Here is a 16,768-nt window from a genome sequence, read left to right on the forward strand (position 1 = left end):
AAGAGACATCACACATTGCCTTAAAATCCCTAAATCCAAACTCATTCATAATGAATAACTCAATGTTCAATGCAGCATATATTAATAAATTCATATGATAAATTATGCATTACTTATTCATAAACACAGATATCTCAGTATCCTACTCCAATTTTAGAAAATTTATGTTGACAAATCTAACACAAGTCCAGATTTTGTGAACCTTGCTGATTCTTAGTAGGCCCAAATTCCCAAATAAAGATGAATGTACCCATCCATGCGTAAATACGAACCGACCCTAACCCATATTAAAGTTGATACGAGTTGACTCGTTGGATCCATCCAATATATTTAATTTTTACTAAAACATTTATAAAAATAAGTCATGTTAATTGTACTTTTTTTTGAAGTATTAAATATCAACTTAAAGATTGATGACATTTTTAATTTTTAAGGTTAACAAAGAATAAAAAAATAAAAGAGATGTAATTGGATTCAAGAGTATTTTTGTAATTTATTATATAAAATATAAGCTTGAATGTAACTTAAAATGTATATACAAAATTTTCCAAAATGAAAATATATGCTACAAAGACGATGGAAGATCGAGAAACGTTAAAACCAACGTGATTTTAGCTCTTGTTGGACAAATATTTTAACAACGTTTTAGCATTTATAAGTGGAAAAACTTAAAAAATGTGTTTGGACTATATATTTATGAAGTTTTATAAAAACATTTTAAAAAAATTGTCATTCAAGTATACTTTTAAAGAATCGTTTAGAGGTACTTTTTTGTGTTTATTGGAAGATATATGGGTAAAAAACAGATCGAGTAATAAATAGGGTGATGTTCTAAATAAGTTATTTTTCTGAAATTGTCTTTCACATCTTCGTCCACAAACTATCGAACCTCATTTTTGTCGCTACTTTTGATCCCCAAACCACCACCCCAGCCGTCGCTAGGGATGCTTTGGGGGTTTGATCGAGGATTTGGGGCTTAATAAGTTGAAAGAACAAAGGCTAGGGTTCAGCCCTATTGTAAAATTATCAAAGGACATACAGGAGAGGACACAATAAGATATTGGAAGAGAATGAATTTTTCTTGTCTTCTCATTTATTCATTGAGTGAATTACTTAAATAGACAAATATTACAACGTCCATCACCAAAAATTAGCAACAGATTTTCATTAACTAAAAATTTGTGAATGTGCAAACTTACTTCTATAAACTAGGGCTAAGCTATTATCATTAAAATGAAATAGAAAAGATAAATGCACGAAAGTGTTTGTAAAACAAGTTCAAGAAAGACCCACTATTATTGTTGACCAAGTCATCCAATAATTCCTCCATTAAACCAAAAGTTTTCAAACATTCAGCTCAACACTATCAATAGCCAATTTTTTTCAAACTTTAATCTGCATCATTTAAGGTGCAAACTCCTAGCAATTTTATCAACTTTTGGAACGTGCATAATTTCAGTGGTTTGGTAAATATTCAGCCAATTGATCTTCGCTTTTGCAGTAGACAAGATCAGTGACACATTAATTTGTCAAGTTTATTAAAAAAAATGAAACTTTACATCTATATGCTTGCTTCTTCCATGTAGAACATGATTTTTGGACAGTTTAATTGCAAAACTATTGTAACAAAAAATTGTCACTAGCCCTTTTTTCTTGAAATTTAACTCCTCGAGGATTTTCTTCAACCAAACAGCCTGACATGCACATGAAGTTGCAGCTATTTACTTAGCTTCAATTGTTGATAAAGTAACAATCGGTTGCTTCTTTGAACACCATGAAGAAGCTGCTGAACCCATCATAAATACATATCCGGAATTACTTTTTCTATCATCAAGATCACCTGCATAATTATTGTCAGTAAAACCAAAGAAATTTGACTTTTCACCTTTTTTATACAATAGCCCATATTCAATGGTTCCTTGCAAGTATCTAAAAATTCTTTAGCATCTGTGTAATGCCCAAGATTTTATATCATGTTAAATTACGATTATAGATTTTTAATCGAGACAAGTATGGAGTACTAAGTTAATGTGATTATTAAAGGGCTATTACAAGACCAATCGGGCCATACATATAAATTACATAACTTGAAGACAGAAAGTCTGACGCCCGAGCGTTAGTTTATGACCGCCCGAGTGCCAGTGTTCATAAAAATTATGTCCGGGCAGAAGAGTTGGCGCTCGGGCGGTAGTTTTTGACCGCCCGAGCGCCAAGGGCACAATTTGAAAGTGCTGAACAGTGAGGGCCGCGCTCGAGCGGTAAATTACCATCGCTCGAGCGCGAGACATGCAGAAGGAGAATTGGACGGGTGGCTTTGCATGAAACGTTTGTATATATATATATATATATATATATATATATATATATACATACTAATCTTTAGGGAATCAAAGAAGAAATCGAAAAGTAAGGGAAACTCGTGAACTTTGATTCTAGATTTTAATTTGCGAGCAATTCGGCCGTCTGATTTAGAATCCGACTTCGGTAACGTGTTCCTATCAACATAGGCTACAACTGGACGTAAGTTTTATTACGTTTTAACATGTTTTGAAATTATGATTTTGTTAGAATTGAATACACGTCATATATGTTGTTTTTGACATGTTAGACAGCGTAGAATCGAAGTCAGATTAAGAAACGGACTGAATATGGAATTGTTATGAATTTCAGAAGGAAATTAACTAGAATCGATACCAGATTGGTACAGTGGTTGATTGTAAATGTTTGGAATTGATATAGACTGATATAGTATTATCAGTATCGCAAGATTGTACTGTTGTACTGTCAGAATTTGATAAAACAGAGATGTTGTGATTTGATTAGAATATTGATACAGAATATTGATATTGTCATTGCCAGATTGAACAGTGACAGATTTCGATTGTGTCAGAGCGACAACAAGAAAGGTATAAATAAATGTTGATTCGGGATTGCACAACTCGAGTTAGGTTTGACTTGAGTTTCCCTAAATCACATACTTTATTTTATTACATTGATATTTGCAGATTATCAGATTGATATGTTAATGTATTGACTTAGAACATAGTCAGAGTCCGAGTCTAGGGCAGACAGCCTAGTGAAAGGGGATCGGTTACGGTGACCGGAAGCGCAACGGAAGTTAAAAAAATCTAATTTTCAAGAATAAATTTTCGGCCACCATCATTTTGTTGTAGCAAATACATTTAAACACCATTGTCATACATAGGGTGTAAGAAAATCGTTACCTATCAACCTCTTGAGGTTGATGATGGCACCAACCAAGTTGTTTACTCTTGAATGGAAGATAAATCTACAAGCTCTCCTCCTTTCTTCTTGAATCTTTCCTTCAAATTAAGCCCACCACCAACTAGGTAGACCCCCTCATATTTTGCACTAGAAAAATATGAGGATTTTTCAAAGAGAAGTGTGGTGTTCCTCAACAAATTGAAGAACAAAAATGAGAGAAAAATGAGGAGAGAACAAGCTTCAAGTTTCGGCCATTGCAAGATTGTGGAGGGAAGGAGAGACTTGTCTTGGTTTGTGAAAAGTAGATGCCAACTTTTTGCATGCCATGCCTTGAAAACTCAAAAAGTAGTCTCCCAACCTTTCACCTCTCATACATGCATATTATATGGTTTTTTATCAAAATAAAAACCATAGACTAAATTTAATTATCTCAAACATATTTGAGACTAATTAAACATTACTTGAATTTACCCAAGTCCCACTAGTTAAATAATTATTTCTAATTCGGCTCTACAAGGCCCAATGTTATTTAATTAATTCAACACTTGAATTAATTTAATTATTTGGACTCTACTAGGTCCACTAGTGTTTAATTAATTCAACACTTGAATTAATTTAATTTAGTCCATAATAATGTTTATGAAAATCACAATTTTCAAATACATTATTCACTCGGCCAAATTTTAATTTAGGAACACTTCCATAAATCAAAATTTATATTTCTCTCATAGAAGTCATACTTCTATTTTTCTTTACGCTTATAAACTCATTTATAAGCCGTTCAACACATTGAACTAATTTTCTCCTTTATAGAAGTCATACTTCTAATTTTCCTTACGCTTATAAACTCCTTTATAAGCCGTTCAACACATTGAACTATTTTACTTCTCAACGGGATCTAAAAAGCTAGTACTTGTGTGGCCCTCAATGGTTAATTGATACAACTAGCCGTGGGTTCACATCTCCATGTGATTCGGACTAAACATGTCCTTATATGAGCATACCCCAATTGCTCCATTCTTACTTATCAACTCCTTGATAAAAAGAATGTCAGAACTCAAGTCTGATAGTACCCAACCAACCATGTTAAACGCCTAGCAGCATCGCTTACATGATTCCCTAGGTATCAAATGATAGTGCCTGCAAGAACCATTCAATTATGGTTAGCGTACAGTACGGTCCCTTCAACTCATATATCCCGACCGATTTGACAACCATTGGTATATCGAGAGTTGTCAATGAATCGATACTATGTGTCATGTCGTAGTTGCATCGATGGTGTAATCTATGAAACCCCTTTCATAATTACAACCATACTCTGGCCAGAGATTTCAACCTACATACACATGATAACACATAAGATATCCATACCCGAAGGTAAGCGGTGAATCCCCGACTACAATGCATCGACTCCTATGTGTTTCGACAGAATACCCAACCTTGCCACCTGATGACCCCATAAGAGTCGGTAAACAAGTCAAAGTGAAATGCTAGCACATAGAGTCTCAATGTTGTCCCGGGTCATAAGGACTAATGGTGTACAACCATAAACTAGGACACTTCCACTCGATAAGTGAGAACCACTTGGAAAGTCCTTTAATAGAGGGTTGTTCAGTGCACTCTACCAGGAGCACCTATCTGCATGCTCGGACATCACAATGTCCCCTACCAATGAAACATGGTACTCACATCGCAGATACTAGTCTCTAACTCGAGCGGCATATATCCTTCTTAGTGGCGGCTGAATCGACTAGGAACTGTTTAGAATATACAGTATTACAAATATGAGTTTCATGATACTCATCATATGAGCATCTCATATTCTTTCTACTATTTGTATATTCAAGGGCTTTATCTATGCAACTAGCATGGGTATACAGATAAAGATGTGCCAAAATAATAATATCAAATATTACTAAAATAAAGATTGCTTATACATAGAGTTTCATTGTGAACACTCGGCCAACACTTGGCTCGACGGACACCTACTCTAACAATCTCCCACTTGCACTAGAGCCAACTACCCATATGCTTTAAACCCATTGATTCGCGATGCTTGTCGAATAATGGTCCAGGTAAAGGCTTAGCTAGTGGATCAACAACATTATCTGCGGAGCCGACTATGTCAAAAGACACTTCTTCCTCTTTCCACAATCTCTCTGAGGATGTGGTACTTACTCAATACATGTTTGAACTTCTGATGAGACCTTGACTCCTTTGCTTGAGCTAAAGCTCCCGTGTTGTCACACAACACTGGGATAGGAGCAACTCAATTAGGAATGACGTCCAACTCTTGGACAAAATTCTTTATCCAAACAGCCTCCCTTGCTGCATCTGATGCAGCAATGTATTCGGCCTCTGTGCTGGAATCCGCAGTATTGTCTTGCTTGGAACTCTTCCAAGAGACAGCAGCACCATTGAGCATGAATACAAATCCAGAGGTTGACTTCGAGTCATCGAAATCGCTTTGGAAGCTAGAGTCGGTATAGCCTTCCAATTTCAGTTCTCCACCCCATAGACCAAGAACAATTTATTGGTCTTTCTCAACTACTTGAGGATGTCTTTCACAGCTTTTCAATTTGGAAGACCGGGGTTCGATTGATATCTACTCACTACACTTAGTGCGAAAGCCACGTCAGGACGTGTAGATATCATCTCATACATGATGCTACCAATCGTAGATGCATAAGAAATGCCTGTCATCGCCGCTATCTCTGCATCAGTCTTGGGAGACAGACTTGGATCCCTAGATTTGAGATAAGATAAGATTAGATTACGAGTCATTGATTCATGTAGTCAGACTGGATACATGTTTTGATGTTTGTTTATGCTTTTATATATGTTTTATATGATTGCATTTAATACATTGTTTATACTGAGATATTTATATCTCACCGGAGTTATCCGGCTGTTGTCTTGTTTGTATGTGTACATGACAACAGGTGGGACAGGTACATGGTCACAGAGATGAAGACAGATCGAGATTAGAGTGGTGATACCGGACTTGGATTAGAGCTAGGGTTTGAACACTTGATAGTAGATGTTGAACCTGAGTATGTATGATTGTATATTTTATCAGATTTATACTTTTATACTGATATGTATAGGAGTTTGATTCCATTACCTTCCGCATTTTAAAAAAAAATTTAGACCCTGATTATTATAATTGATTTAGTCCCAATGACGATTAAGAACATGATTAGCGTCCGGGTCCCCACAATCTGAAAGATGCATCTCACATGGAGGTTACATGTACCTACTGATGAGACTCACAACATGTATTATATATGGTCTTGTTGTTGTCAAATACATTAAACTTCCCATTATTTGCTTATAAAGAATGTTTTCCACATTTCTTTCTTCATAGTTTCTAACAAGCTTCACAATCTTGTTTCCATAAGAGTGCTCAATGAATTGCAATTCTTCATTTTAAATCTTTCTAAAACTTCATGCACATATTTCTTTTGAGAAATAAAAATCCCAGCAGTAGATTGTTCTACTTGAATACCCAAAAATAATGCATGATACCCAAATCAGACATATCAAACTCAACCATCACAGGCTTCCTAAATTTCTCAAACATGGCCCTATCATTTCCTGTAAAGATTAAGTCCTCCACATAAAAACAAACAACGAGCCTATTTCTTCTATCAAGTTTAATAAAAAGTGTATACTCATAAGGACAATTTTTAAAACCTTTCTTTAAAAAATATGCATCAATCCTACTATACCAAGCGCGATGAGCTTGTTTTAATCCATATAAAGCTTTCTTTAATTTATAAACTTTATGTTCATTTGTAACCTTAATGTATACATGAGGTTGATCAATATATTCCTGTTCTTCAAAGTCGCCATGTAAAAAGCTGATTTTACATCTAACTGGAGAATAGACCATGAATTTTGTGCTGCTAGAGAAATCATCAATCTGATTGTGTCATGTCTTACCACATGAGCAAACACTTTTCTATAATAAACACCGAACTCTTGCTTGTAGCTTTTAGATACTAAATGAGCCTTGTATTTATCGACTTCGTCATTTTCTTTCAACTTTAGTGTTGTATACCCATTTCACACCAATGGTTTTCTGTCCTACTAGAAGTTCTACTAATTCCCAAGTGTTGTTATTTTCAATAGCTGCAATTTCTTCATCCATTACCTTTTGCCACTTGGATTCTTGTTCCGCATCTTCGAATGTCATAAGATCACAATATGAGAATAGAACAAAATGTGTGAGTGAATCATCAAAACTAGATACCTCATCATCGGTCATCTATACAAGTCCTTTTCTGACACGTTGAGGTCGTTGATCTCCTCCAGTAGGCGGACTTTGTGAGTTTGTAGTATCAATTTCTATGACTGTTGAAAGTGGTGGTACTGGAACTGCTTGGTTTTTCTCAAATTCTTGATTTTCTTCTCAAAAGTCCACTGGAATTTGTTGTTTTCTAGAGATCTCCCACGGACAAAAATTCTCTTCATAAAAAAGAACATCGCGACTGATTACAATTTTTTGGTGAGAGGATTGCACAACTTGTAAGCTTTCGACTGTTCACTAACCTCAAGAAATATTCATTTTTCTCATTTGTCATCAAGCTTTTTTCTTTTCTCATCCGGTATATGAGCAAAATCAATACATCCAAAAATTCTGAAATGATCTACAGTTGGTTCTATGCATGTTCCATGCTTCTTCATGTGTCATATTTTGAACAACATGTGTGGGACTTCTATTTAATATATGAATGCTCTAGTTAACGGCTTCAGGCCAGAAAATTTTTTGTAGTCCACCCTTTGTCAAATGGCTTCTCATCATATTCATACTAGTAAGATTTTTTCTTTCACATACCCCATTTTGTTGAGGTGAATATGCTGCGGTAAATTGTATTTTGATTCCATGATTATCACAAAAATTTGCAAAATCATGTTAGATGTATTCTCATCCCCGGTCTGTACGAAGAACTTTGAATGAAAGATTCATGTCTATTTCAACCAACACTTTATAATTTTTGAAAGTTGCACAAGCTTCAGATTTCTCCTGTAAGAAGTATACCTAGGTTTTCCGACTAAAATAATCAGTGAAGGTAATAATGTATCTTTTACCTCCATTTGAAATTGGATTTATCAAACCACAATGTCGGAATGAACCAACTTCAAAGCCTTTTTATCTCTCCATGACTTCCCTTGGGGAAATTGATTTCAGTATTGTTTGCTAACAACTTATTTTTTGAATATTTGTTTAAGGGATTCAATTTTAGGAAGGCCGATCACCATATTTTTATGCTTCAGTGTCTTGAGTCTACCAAAGTTTAAGTGCTCATATCGGAAATGCCAAAACCAAGCAACATTCTTCATTTTTGCAGAGAAGCATAAATGGGTAAAATTTTGGAGATTTAAAGGTAACATACGATTTGAAGTCATACTAAATTGTGCAATTAATCATTTCTCTGGATCTTGAATACTGCAAGTTCCATCTTTGATGTTGATCTCATATCCATTTCTTGAAGTTGTCCAATGCTAAGCAAATTTGTTTTTAAATCAGGAACAAAGAAAACATTAGATATAACCTTAGCAAAATTTTCTTTTTTCCGGATCGTTATGTGTCATTTTCCTATAACAGAAACTGAAGAATTATCTCCAAATTTTATTGTATTTCAAAATGATTCGTCTAGCTCTGAGAATGCAAAATTGTCTGCACACATGCCACAGATTTTGATAAATTTTCTCCTTATCATGACATGCCATTAAAAGTGAGAAACATATTTCTTGCTTGCCTACAAAGTTTGATTTTTCACCAAGTTATTTGTTTTAATTTGTTTGACATTCATTTTTGTAATGACCATAACCATGAAACCGATAACATTCAACGTTAGACTTGTCTACTGACCTTGGCCTATAAGTAGAGGAATGGTAGCTGCCTCTACCCCTTCCTCTTCCATGTGAATCATTATCATGGTTATCTTCTGATCTTTGTTGTTGTATGCGGTCATTTAATCCTCTGTCTCTTCCTCGACATCGGCCTCGTCCTCTTTCCTCTATTTGGCTTATTCAATTTAACAGACTACAAAATTGAATTTCGGTGTCATGGACCGAAGAATCTTCTCAACTATGGTTGACATCCTCCGTCTTATCACCATGGATCTGCATCTTGTTTACGATTGTCGTCATCCGTAAAAAATAGTCTGTTAACGATTCTCCTATTTTCATTCGTAGCGTTTCGAACTCCAAACATCAAAATCAAGATTGCAATCATGAAATATTCCAACAGAAAATGTTTGTGGATTATTACTTATACTATTCCACTCAATGATTTATGTGATGATTGAAGTTTGGGGAAAAACATTAAATATTTTCATGATTTATGTTTGGAATATATAATCAAAGAATTTGTTTTGCCTGAAAACTCTATATGCCTCAACCTTAACAAGGCATAATATGAATGTCATAACAATGTTGAAAACACTTCCTCTTTTGATCGTCTCTACATAATTTTTTTTTTTGTTGCATGTGTTAAAGCTTGAAGTTTGAATGATGAAAGGATTTGAAATGTGTCCATTCGTGTAGAAGTCTTATTTATGTATGTATTTACATCAGTTTCACTATGCTTCCTTTCATTTGGAAGTGTGTAATTTCATTAATTTGTGGGTAGCACGGCTAGTCATCATCAGGCTAAGATTTGAAAATAATAGTTTAATATATTAGAAACTAAAAATTTAAGGAAAAGTTATTATTTTGTTTCCCTACAAATTATAATGTTGTACGCAACCTTTAAATGGGAAAAAAAATGTTACGATGGAAAATGGGTATTTTTTCTCTAAAACATTGCCACATAATGCGACGGTGTTGATAGAGTTAGCTATATAAGACCTTATTTCTCAAATTTAAGAACATTCGGAGCACAAATGGCGCAGAACATAGTCCAATGATTATTATGAATATCATATACTCAAATATAGCAAGTCAACAAAGTAAATAAGTGCAGGAAAGAAATAACACAATGATTTTATGGATGTTCGGAGACTCAAGTTCCTACTTCACTTTTTTTTCCATCTAGGAAATATTTCACCAAAATACTTTTGTTTTACATGTTTTTGTCATAATCTGATTCAACCTTAGGACTTATCCACTTTCTAGGTAGAAATTCCTAGTTAACTCAAACGGTTAAGACACACGCTCTAATAATCAAAACAACACAAATGAAGTAAAGAAGTGAATACTCAGTTTTGAACTGTCGAACAACTCTTCAGACGTTCTAGACAGAAACGGTCGAGTAATTTGACCGAAGCCCTTAATGATCCTTGAAGATCTTATCAATGTTCTTTGAAATAAGGGCTCTTGAGCAGTGGTGAATATCAAAGTATTGTCTGTGTGTTATTTCGTTGTAGTATAAATTCTTTTTGGCATTTTTTTTTATTGTGCTTCTTGCATTTTCTCGTTCAACGTTCGACTGTAACTCATTAAATGAGCATTCATGCAAAAGACTGCTATCGTTGTCCTTTATTGATTTATCATATACTTCAATTAATAAGAAATTTGACATTTATCAAATGTGATAGGAAATGACCACTGATGACAAAAAGTAACTAGCTCTGCGCATAGGCTTTTAGGAAAACAATTTGATCTTCTGATACCATGTTTGTCGTGCATGATCAGCCTACCATCTTTTCTGATAAATTAGGTGAGCTACTTGTAAGACAATTGTTTCTGAATATGACTTTACTCAACCATTTATAGATGTACTTCAATATGGTTAATGACTAAGTAATCCTTATGCTACAATATTGAATGCTTGAGAGGTCTAATATATCAAATATGTTGCTAATGATAAAGCGGTTGGATATCTTTGCATCTCGAGACCGTTTGAATAAATTCTTATGAATCTTCAGTGGACGGTCGAGTAACTGAAATATTACAAAGATAACTTGATCTAATACAACAAGTTAATGTTTGTTATCACCAAAACTAAGGAATCTAACAAGATATTTAGTTGCTATCTTACAAATTTAGAAGTGTAAAATCAATAATAAAAGCATAATCATTTGACTTGGGTTGGAGAAATATTGTCTAACCAGTAATGAACATTACACAGAGGCTACACATGACTCTTGGATTTTGCAGCATAGTTCTTAATTTGGCACCATAAAAAGCTGACCCCGATTTTGGCTCGTAGCAAGCGAAAGAACTTCTTGATCACTTGGAGAGCGTGCTTGCTAACAATTATGTGGTCGTAAAACATGGTCAACGAATCGTTGAGGTAAAACCAATGGTATGGATATTGGATAATGTATCTAGTTCCGCTCTTCAGAAAATTTTGCCTAGCAAAATGACATCTTGCTAGGCATGAACAAAAGCCCATGGATTGGTCAAGAATGCAACAGAAATGATGCATATCAAATTTTTGTCACATGTATAGGCGATGATAGATCCGATGAGGACATGTTCTAGGGTACAACAAGCTCGGTTTCCAACTGAGTATTGCATGCAGCAGCTGAAGTATTCAGCCATTGGCCAGAAACCGACCATAGCTAAATATCATCTATCGATACATTTGAAGTCATCAAAATACTTCAGGGCCTTTCAGTTGCTGCATTAGTGAAAAAATCTGGTCTAGTTTGAAACCGAAATGCAGTGGATAAAAATCGAGCTCTCGAAGCTAGAATCACCTCGAAATGAGAATTTGTACGTTTTTTTAGCATGTGTATGTTTTTAATTTTATATATTTAATTGTACAAAAATAAAATATTATTATAAATTATGTCTTTTTTCTTTCAACTATATAAGTTTTATACATTTAATTTTACATTAAATGAGAAAAAAATAAAATAAAATCAATCACAAATAAAAAAAATATTTGATTTTTTTTAAAAAAAATCTCTCAATAGCAAATAAGAAAAAAAACGAGAAAATGATTTTTATAGAATAATTGGGTAAACATATTTTTAATTATAAAAATATTTTTATAAAATAATTATACAAACACATATTTTTTCCTAAAACGACATTATAAAACCTTTTATAAAAATATTTTTCTAATTTTTTTTATATAAATACTTGTTCAAATAATCATTTTTTGTCAAATATATATATAAATTTTTTGTCCATCTACAATATAACTATTTGACTATTTAATTTATCAAAATATAAAGTTTTGTATATTTTTGAAATTTTTTATATTATCAAATTTCATTTTCAGTATCATATATATTTCTTTTAACATTAATATGTTATTCGACGTCCATCTTAAACAAAAAATATTTGAATATTTATTTTATTGAAATATAATATTTTTTTAAAAAATATTTGATTTTATATATTTAAATATTTAAAAATTTATATATTATCAAATTTTAATTTAAAAAAATTTGATTTTATATATTATCAAATTTCAATTTTAATATTATATTTTTTAAATTTTAATATGTATTTTAAACCTGACGTTGATTTAACGCCAACGTCAGTCTGTATATTCAATATTCATACACAACAATTTCTCAAAAATAAAATATCGAAAAACGCTTGAGAAGCGATTCGAAGAGAAGATGTCGGCCCGATTGCTGAAAAAGGTTCTTAACGAGCAAGCACCACCGCACCACCACCTCAACTCCGACGAAGCCAATGATTCCGACGATTCCGACGCCGCCCTTATACGCCGCCCTAATCCTTTCAATCTCCTTCAGGACGAGGACTCCACCGCCTCAGACCAGGTCAAAATTTATTTGCATTTCTATCATTATTCTGACAAATTCTTTTCCTCTTCTTCTTTCTTACTGCTATTGTTACTTAAACATGAATCTTGGACTAATCACTTTATAAGAACGAAGACGAGGATTGAATTCGGGCTTTCTCTCTGCGAAGTGATCGATTTTAAGATTGGAATTGGGGAAAATATTGAAGAGTTGTTCCGTTCAGACCTTGCTGGACCCGAAATCATAAAATATTACTTTATCTACCATCGTTTATTAATGCTCGTTAAAGATTCTAGCTATATTCCGTACCGCGTAGGTAACACCAAAGAACATTCGCGTGGATTTATGACTTGAAACCTTGGAGGAGAGACCATAAGACTAATCTGCTAGTTGAAACTTAAGTACTAACCCACTATTTCTAGCGTAACTGATGTCAGACCATAACATGTGGCTGATTAGTGGATCTTGGGCCTTTAACATAGTAGGTGCTGCTTGAAGCAGCTTTAAAATAAAATTCGCTGGTTGAATTGGAAATTGCTTCGTGGCATTCAAGCAGAAAATCACTTATTGAGTTTGAAATTGATTTCTAGCACATCCCTTACGATTGTATATCAAGTGGCTTTTTTGCTCTCCAATTTCTAGCAGAATTGTTTGACTGTAAGCTGTCGTTTATGTAATATTCGATGATTTACTTGATACATATAGGCTATTGCTTACCAGTTATGGTGGTCTATATTTTTGCTTGCCGTCTGGTGGATGGCACAGTGATTGAGACTCTCCTAAGAGGCTTCCTGAGGCTAACTACGCCCTCTTAAAACCTGATGTTTATTCATTTTGCTCTCAGTTCTCGTATTGGTTATACTGTAGACTACTATTTTTTTCCGGGTCTGTAGTATTTTATGGTGTTAAATAGAAACTAGCGGGAAAAATAAGACCATTCACCTATCACAGCTCAGAGAAAGCAAGGGAATTAAATTTATAGGTGACTGTCAAAAATTTTGCCAACAAGGTTCATCACTCGACTCTTCTATTACTTACCTAAATGTGTCGGTCTTGCTGTTTATTACTTTATGTCATACTTTTGTTACTTCGGGCAGCAACACACTTAAATCCTGCGATTGATGCCACTACTACACCACTGTAAAAGCACGTTTATGTTCAAAAGCTCCAACTATTTATTAAATGAACTTGGTGTTTGCCCTCTTCAAAAGTGTGTGAAGCTATACTTCAGTACTGGCTTTGTAATGACTAGAAGTTGTGATGGAAGCATTTTTAAAGTGCACATGTATTGCAATCATATGCAAACGCAGTCTATTTATTGTTGCTCCTGAAAATCATGCCTATAACGGAAAAATGCTTTTCTTTATGTTTTCTCAATTAGATTGCTATTAGAAATTTTTGTTGCCATAAATGACAGTTTATCTGCAGGAAAAGGGTAACATTGGTGACGAGACCTCAAATTGTGACATTGGCGAGCATACCTCAACACTAAAAGCTGCAGATTCAAAGCCGAGTACCAAATCGAAGAAACAGAAGAAGAAAAAGAAGAAAAACAAAGAAATAGGCATTGAAAATGATGAATTATCTTCTAATCAGTTGTTAGAAAACCTTACTCTGGAGACTAGCTCTTTTAGCAGTAGCCGTCAACAGATTTCTTCTCGTATGAAAAAACCGAAGCTGCTAAAAGCAAATACTGGTGGCACGGTGAAGAAGCAGTTCAACTCCTCTATCTTACTGGTTGATCCGAAATTTCTAAAGGCTGAAAATGAGTTGCGTAGGATATTTGGTTCCAAGGTAGTAAATTCATATGAAAGAAGTCACTCATCTGTAAATTCTAGGCAGATTCATGGTGGGAGACGAGGGACTCATAGCCTCAGAAGAACTATTCTTGTTTCTCCATCTGAACACTGGCCACGATGGGATGGATCTTTGTCCATGGAACTGCTTGAGACTAGAGATGGTGTTCACTATTTCAGGTAGTTGCCGATGAATGCTTTTATCTTGAAGCTGCGGAAAATAAGTCTAATTTTATTGTTGGAGATACTGCAGAAATATGGGAATTACATATGGCGCTTTAAAGTGTACGCTTAATGCAAAACGTAGATATCGTCAAGGAATGGTGCTTGGGAAAGATTAATCAAATAAAGTTTCAACTCCTAGTCAAAGAGAATTATGTCCTAGTCAATGTTCTTGCTTCACATTTAAAATTCTTGTGAGACATAATTGCAAGTGCAAGAAAGTCTTTGTGCGAATTTGAATCCATAGAATACCCCACCTTATAGGGTGAACTCTGATTAGGAAGATTATTGCAAGTTTTTATGTCTTTTGTCGTCTCCTGTTTTTCTAGTTGCTAATTTGTGCTGTGAAATGTTGAATGCAACTTCGTAACAGTTTTTGGTCTATGCCATTTAGGTATGTGCATTCATCATCATATTCCCAATCTCAAAAAGCTTTTGAAGCTGCAAAGGCTATGCACGATCTTAACGGTATTGCAAGTATTTTGATGTACCATCCTTATCACATTGATTCGTTAATGACATTGGCGGACTATTTCAAATTCACGGGAGAACACCAGATGTCGGCTGATGCTATTGCAAAGTGTCTCTATGCAATGGAATGCGCATGGCATCCACTATTTACTTCCTTGCAGAATGGCCAGCTAAAGTATGTCCATGAGACGAACAAACCATTCTTCTCACTACTTTTCAACCACATGAAAAACATGGACAGACGCGGCTGCCACAGATCTGCCCTCGAAATTTGTAAGCTGTTGCTTTCTTTAGATTCAGATGATCCTGTAGGCAGCATGTTCTGTATGGACTACTATTCTTTAAGAGCTGAGGAGTACGCCTGGTTGGAACATTTCTCCAAAGAATATACAGGTGATAATTCCTTGTGGCTATTTCCTAATTTTTCTTTCTCACTTGCTGTGGCAAGATTTTACCTCGAACAAACTGAAAGTTCAAATGACGGGCAAGTGGATGCTCGAAGAGCTGGTTCACTCGATCTTATGAAGCAGGCCTTGATGCTTCACCCATCAGTATTAAAAAAATTGGTTGCCAAGGTACCCCTTAAGGATCGGATGTGGACAAGTGTGGTCGAGCATAGTTTCTTTCGATCAGAGGAACTGGGAAATCCGTCCCTGGATCACTTGATTACAATATACATTGAGAAAAGTTATCTGATATGGAGGCTACCTGATCTGCAGAAGCTTTTACTCGACTCTGCACGCTTGGTAATTGAGACGCTCAGGACCAAGGAAGCATTGCTAGGGACTGGGCTTGCGTGAGGGAAGAAGCCTTTTCATCTGAGAATAACGAGTGAGCGTCCTGTTGTTACTATGATCATCATTGAATCGATCTGCCAGAATTTGTGCTTGCTAAACATTGTATCTCTCTTCCTCTTTGCTTCTTTTTCAGGTACTCTCACTTGCTGATATCGGATTTCTCGGATACCACTCCAACAATGCCACCTGATAACTTGCAGGACTTCATAGTCGACCAGAGGGCGGTCGTGAATGACCAGCAGCTACGGAATATTCATGTAGACCATGTGTTACGTGATGTTGCAGATCGAAATGCACTAGCTGTTTTATTCGAGTCCTTTCTACCGTGGGTGAATTATGGAACCGAAGATGGCGAGGTTCTCCACCGTGACCAGCCTGATCAAGATTAGATGTCTTTTTGAAACTTTATCTGAGCTTAGCAGAAATCAACATTTTCCGTGAATGGAGAATTCCCAATCTTCATGTTTATGATTTGTTAATTTAATATAGTTTCGACGATGAAAATTTATTAATTTCCCCTTCTCATAATTTTGTACCAATATTAAAAAAATGTTTAAAAAGTTTTCGTGTTAGAAAAAGC

General features: G+C 34.8%; 1 protein-coding gene across 1 annotated transcript; it reads left to right on the top strand.

Annotated features, from left to right (window-relative positions):
- The first annotated feature begins 12,694 nt into the window (after positions 1-12,694).
- On the top strand, positions 12,695-16,763 carry LOC140816426 (uncharacterized). Its single transcript, XM_073175681.1, is given in 5 exon segments — positions 12,695-12,920; positions 14,331-14,878; positions 15,315-16,165; positions 16,168-16,222; positions 16,322-16,763. Coding segments are annotated over 5 exon segments (1,875 nt in total). The 5' UTR covers positions 12,695-12,755; the 3' UTR covers positions 16,578-16,763.
- Positions 16,764-16,768: the final 5 nt, after the last annotated feature.

The sequence above is a fragment of the Primulina eburnea genome, chromosome 16 (assembly GCF_022965805.1).
Source record: "Primulina eburnea isolate SZY01 chromosome 16, ASM2296580v1, whole genome shotgun sequence".
NCBI classification, from domain to species: domain Eukaryota; kingdom Viridiplantae; phylum Streptophyta; class Magnoliopsida; order Lamiales; family Gesneriaceae; genus Primulina; species Primulina eburnea.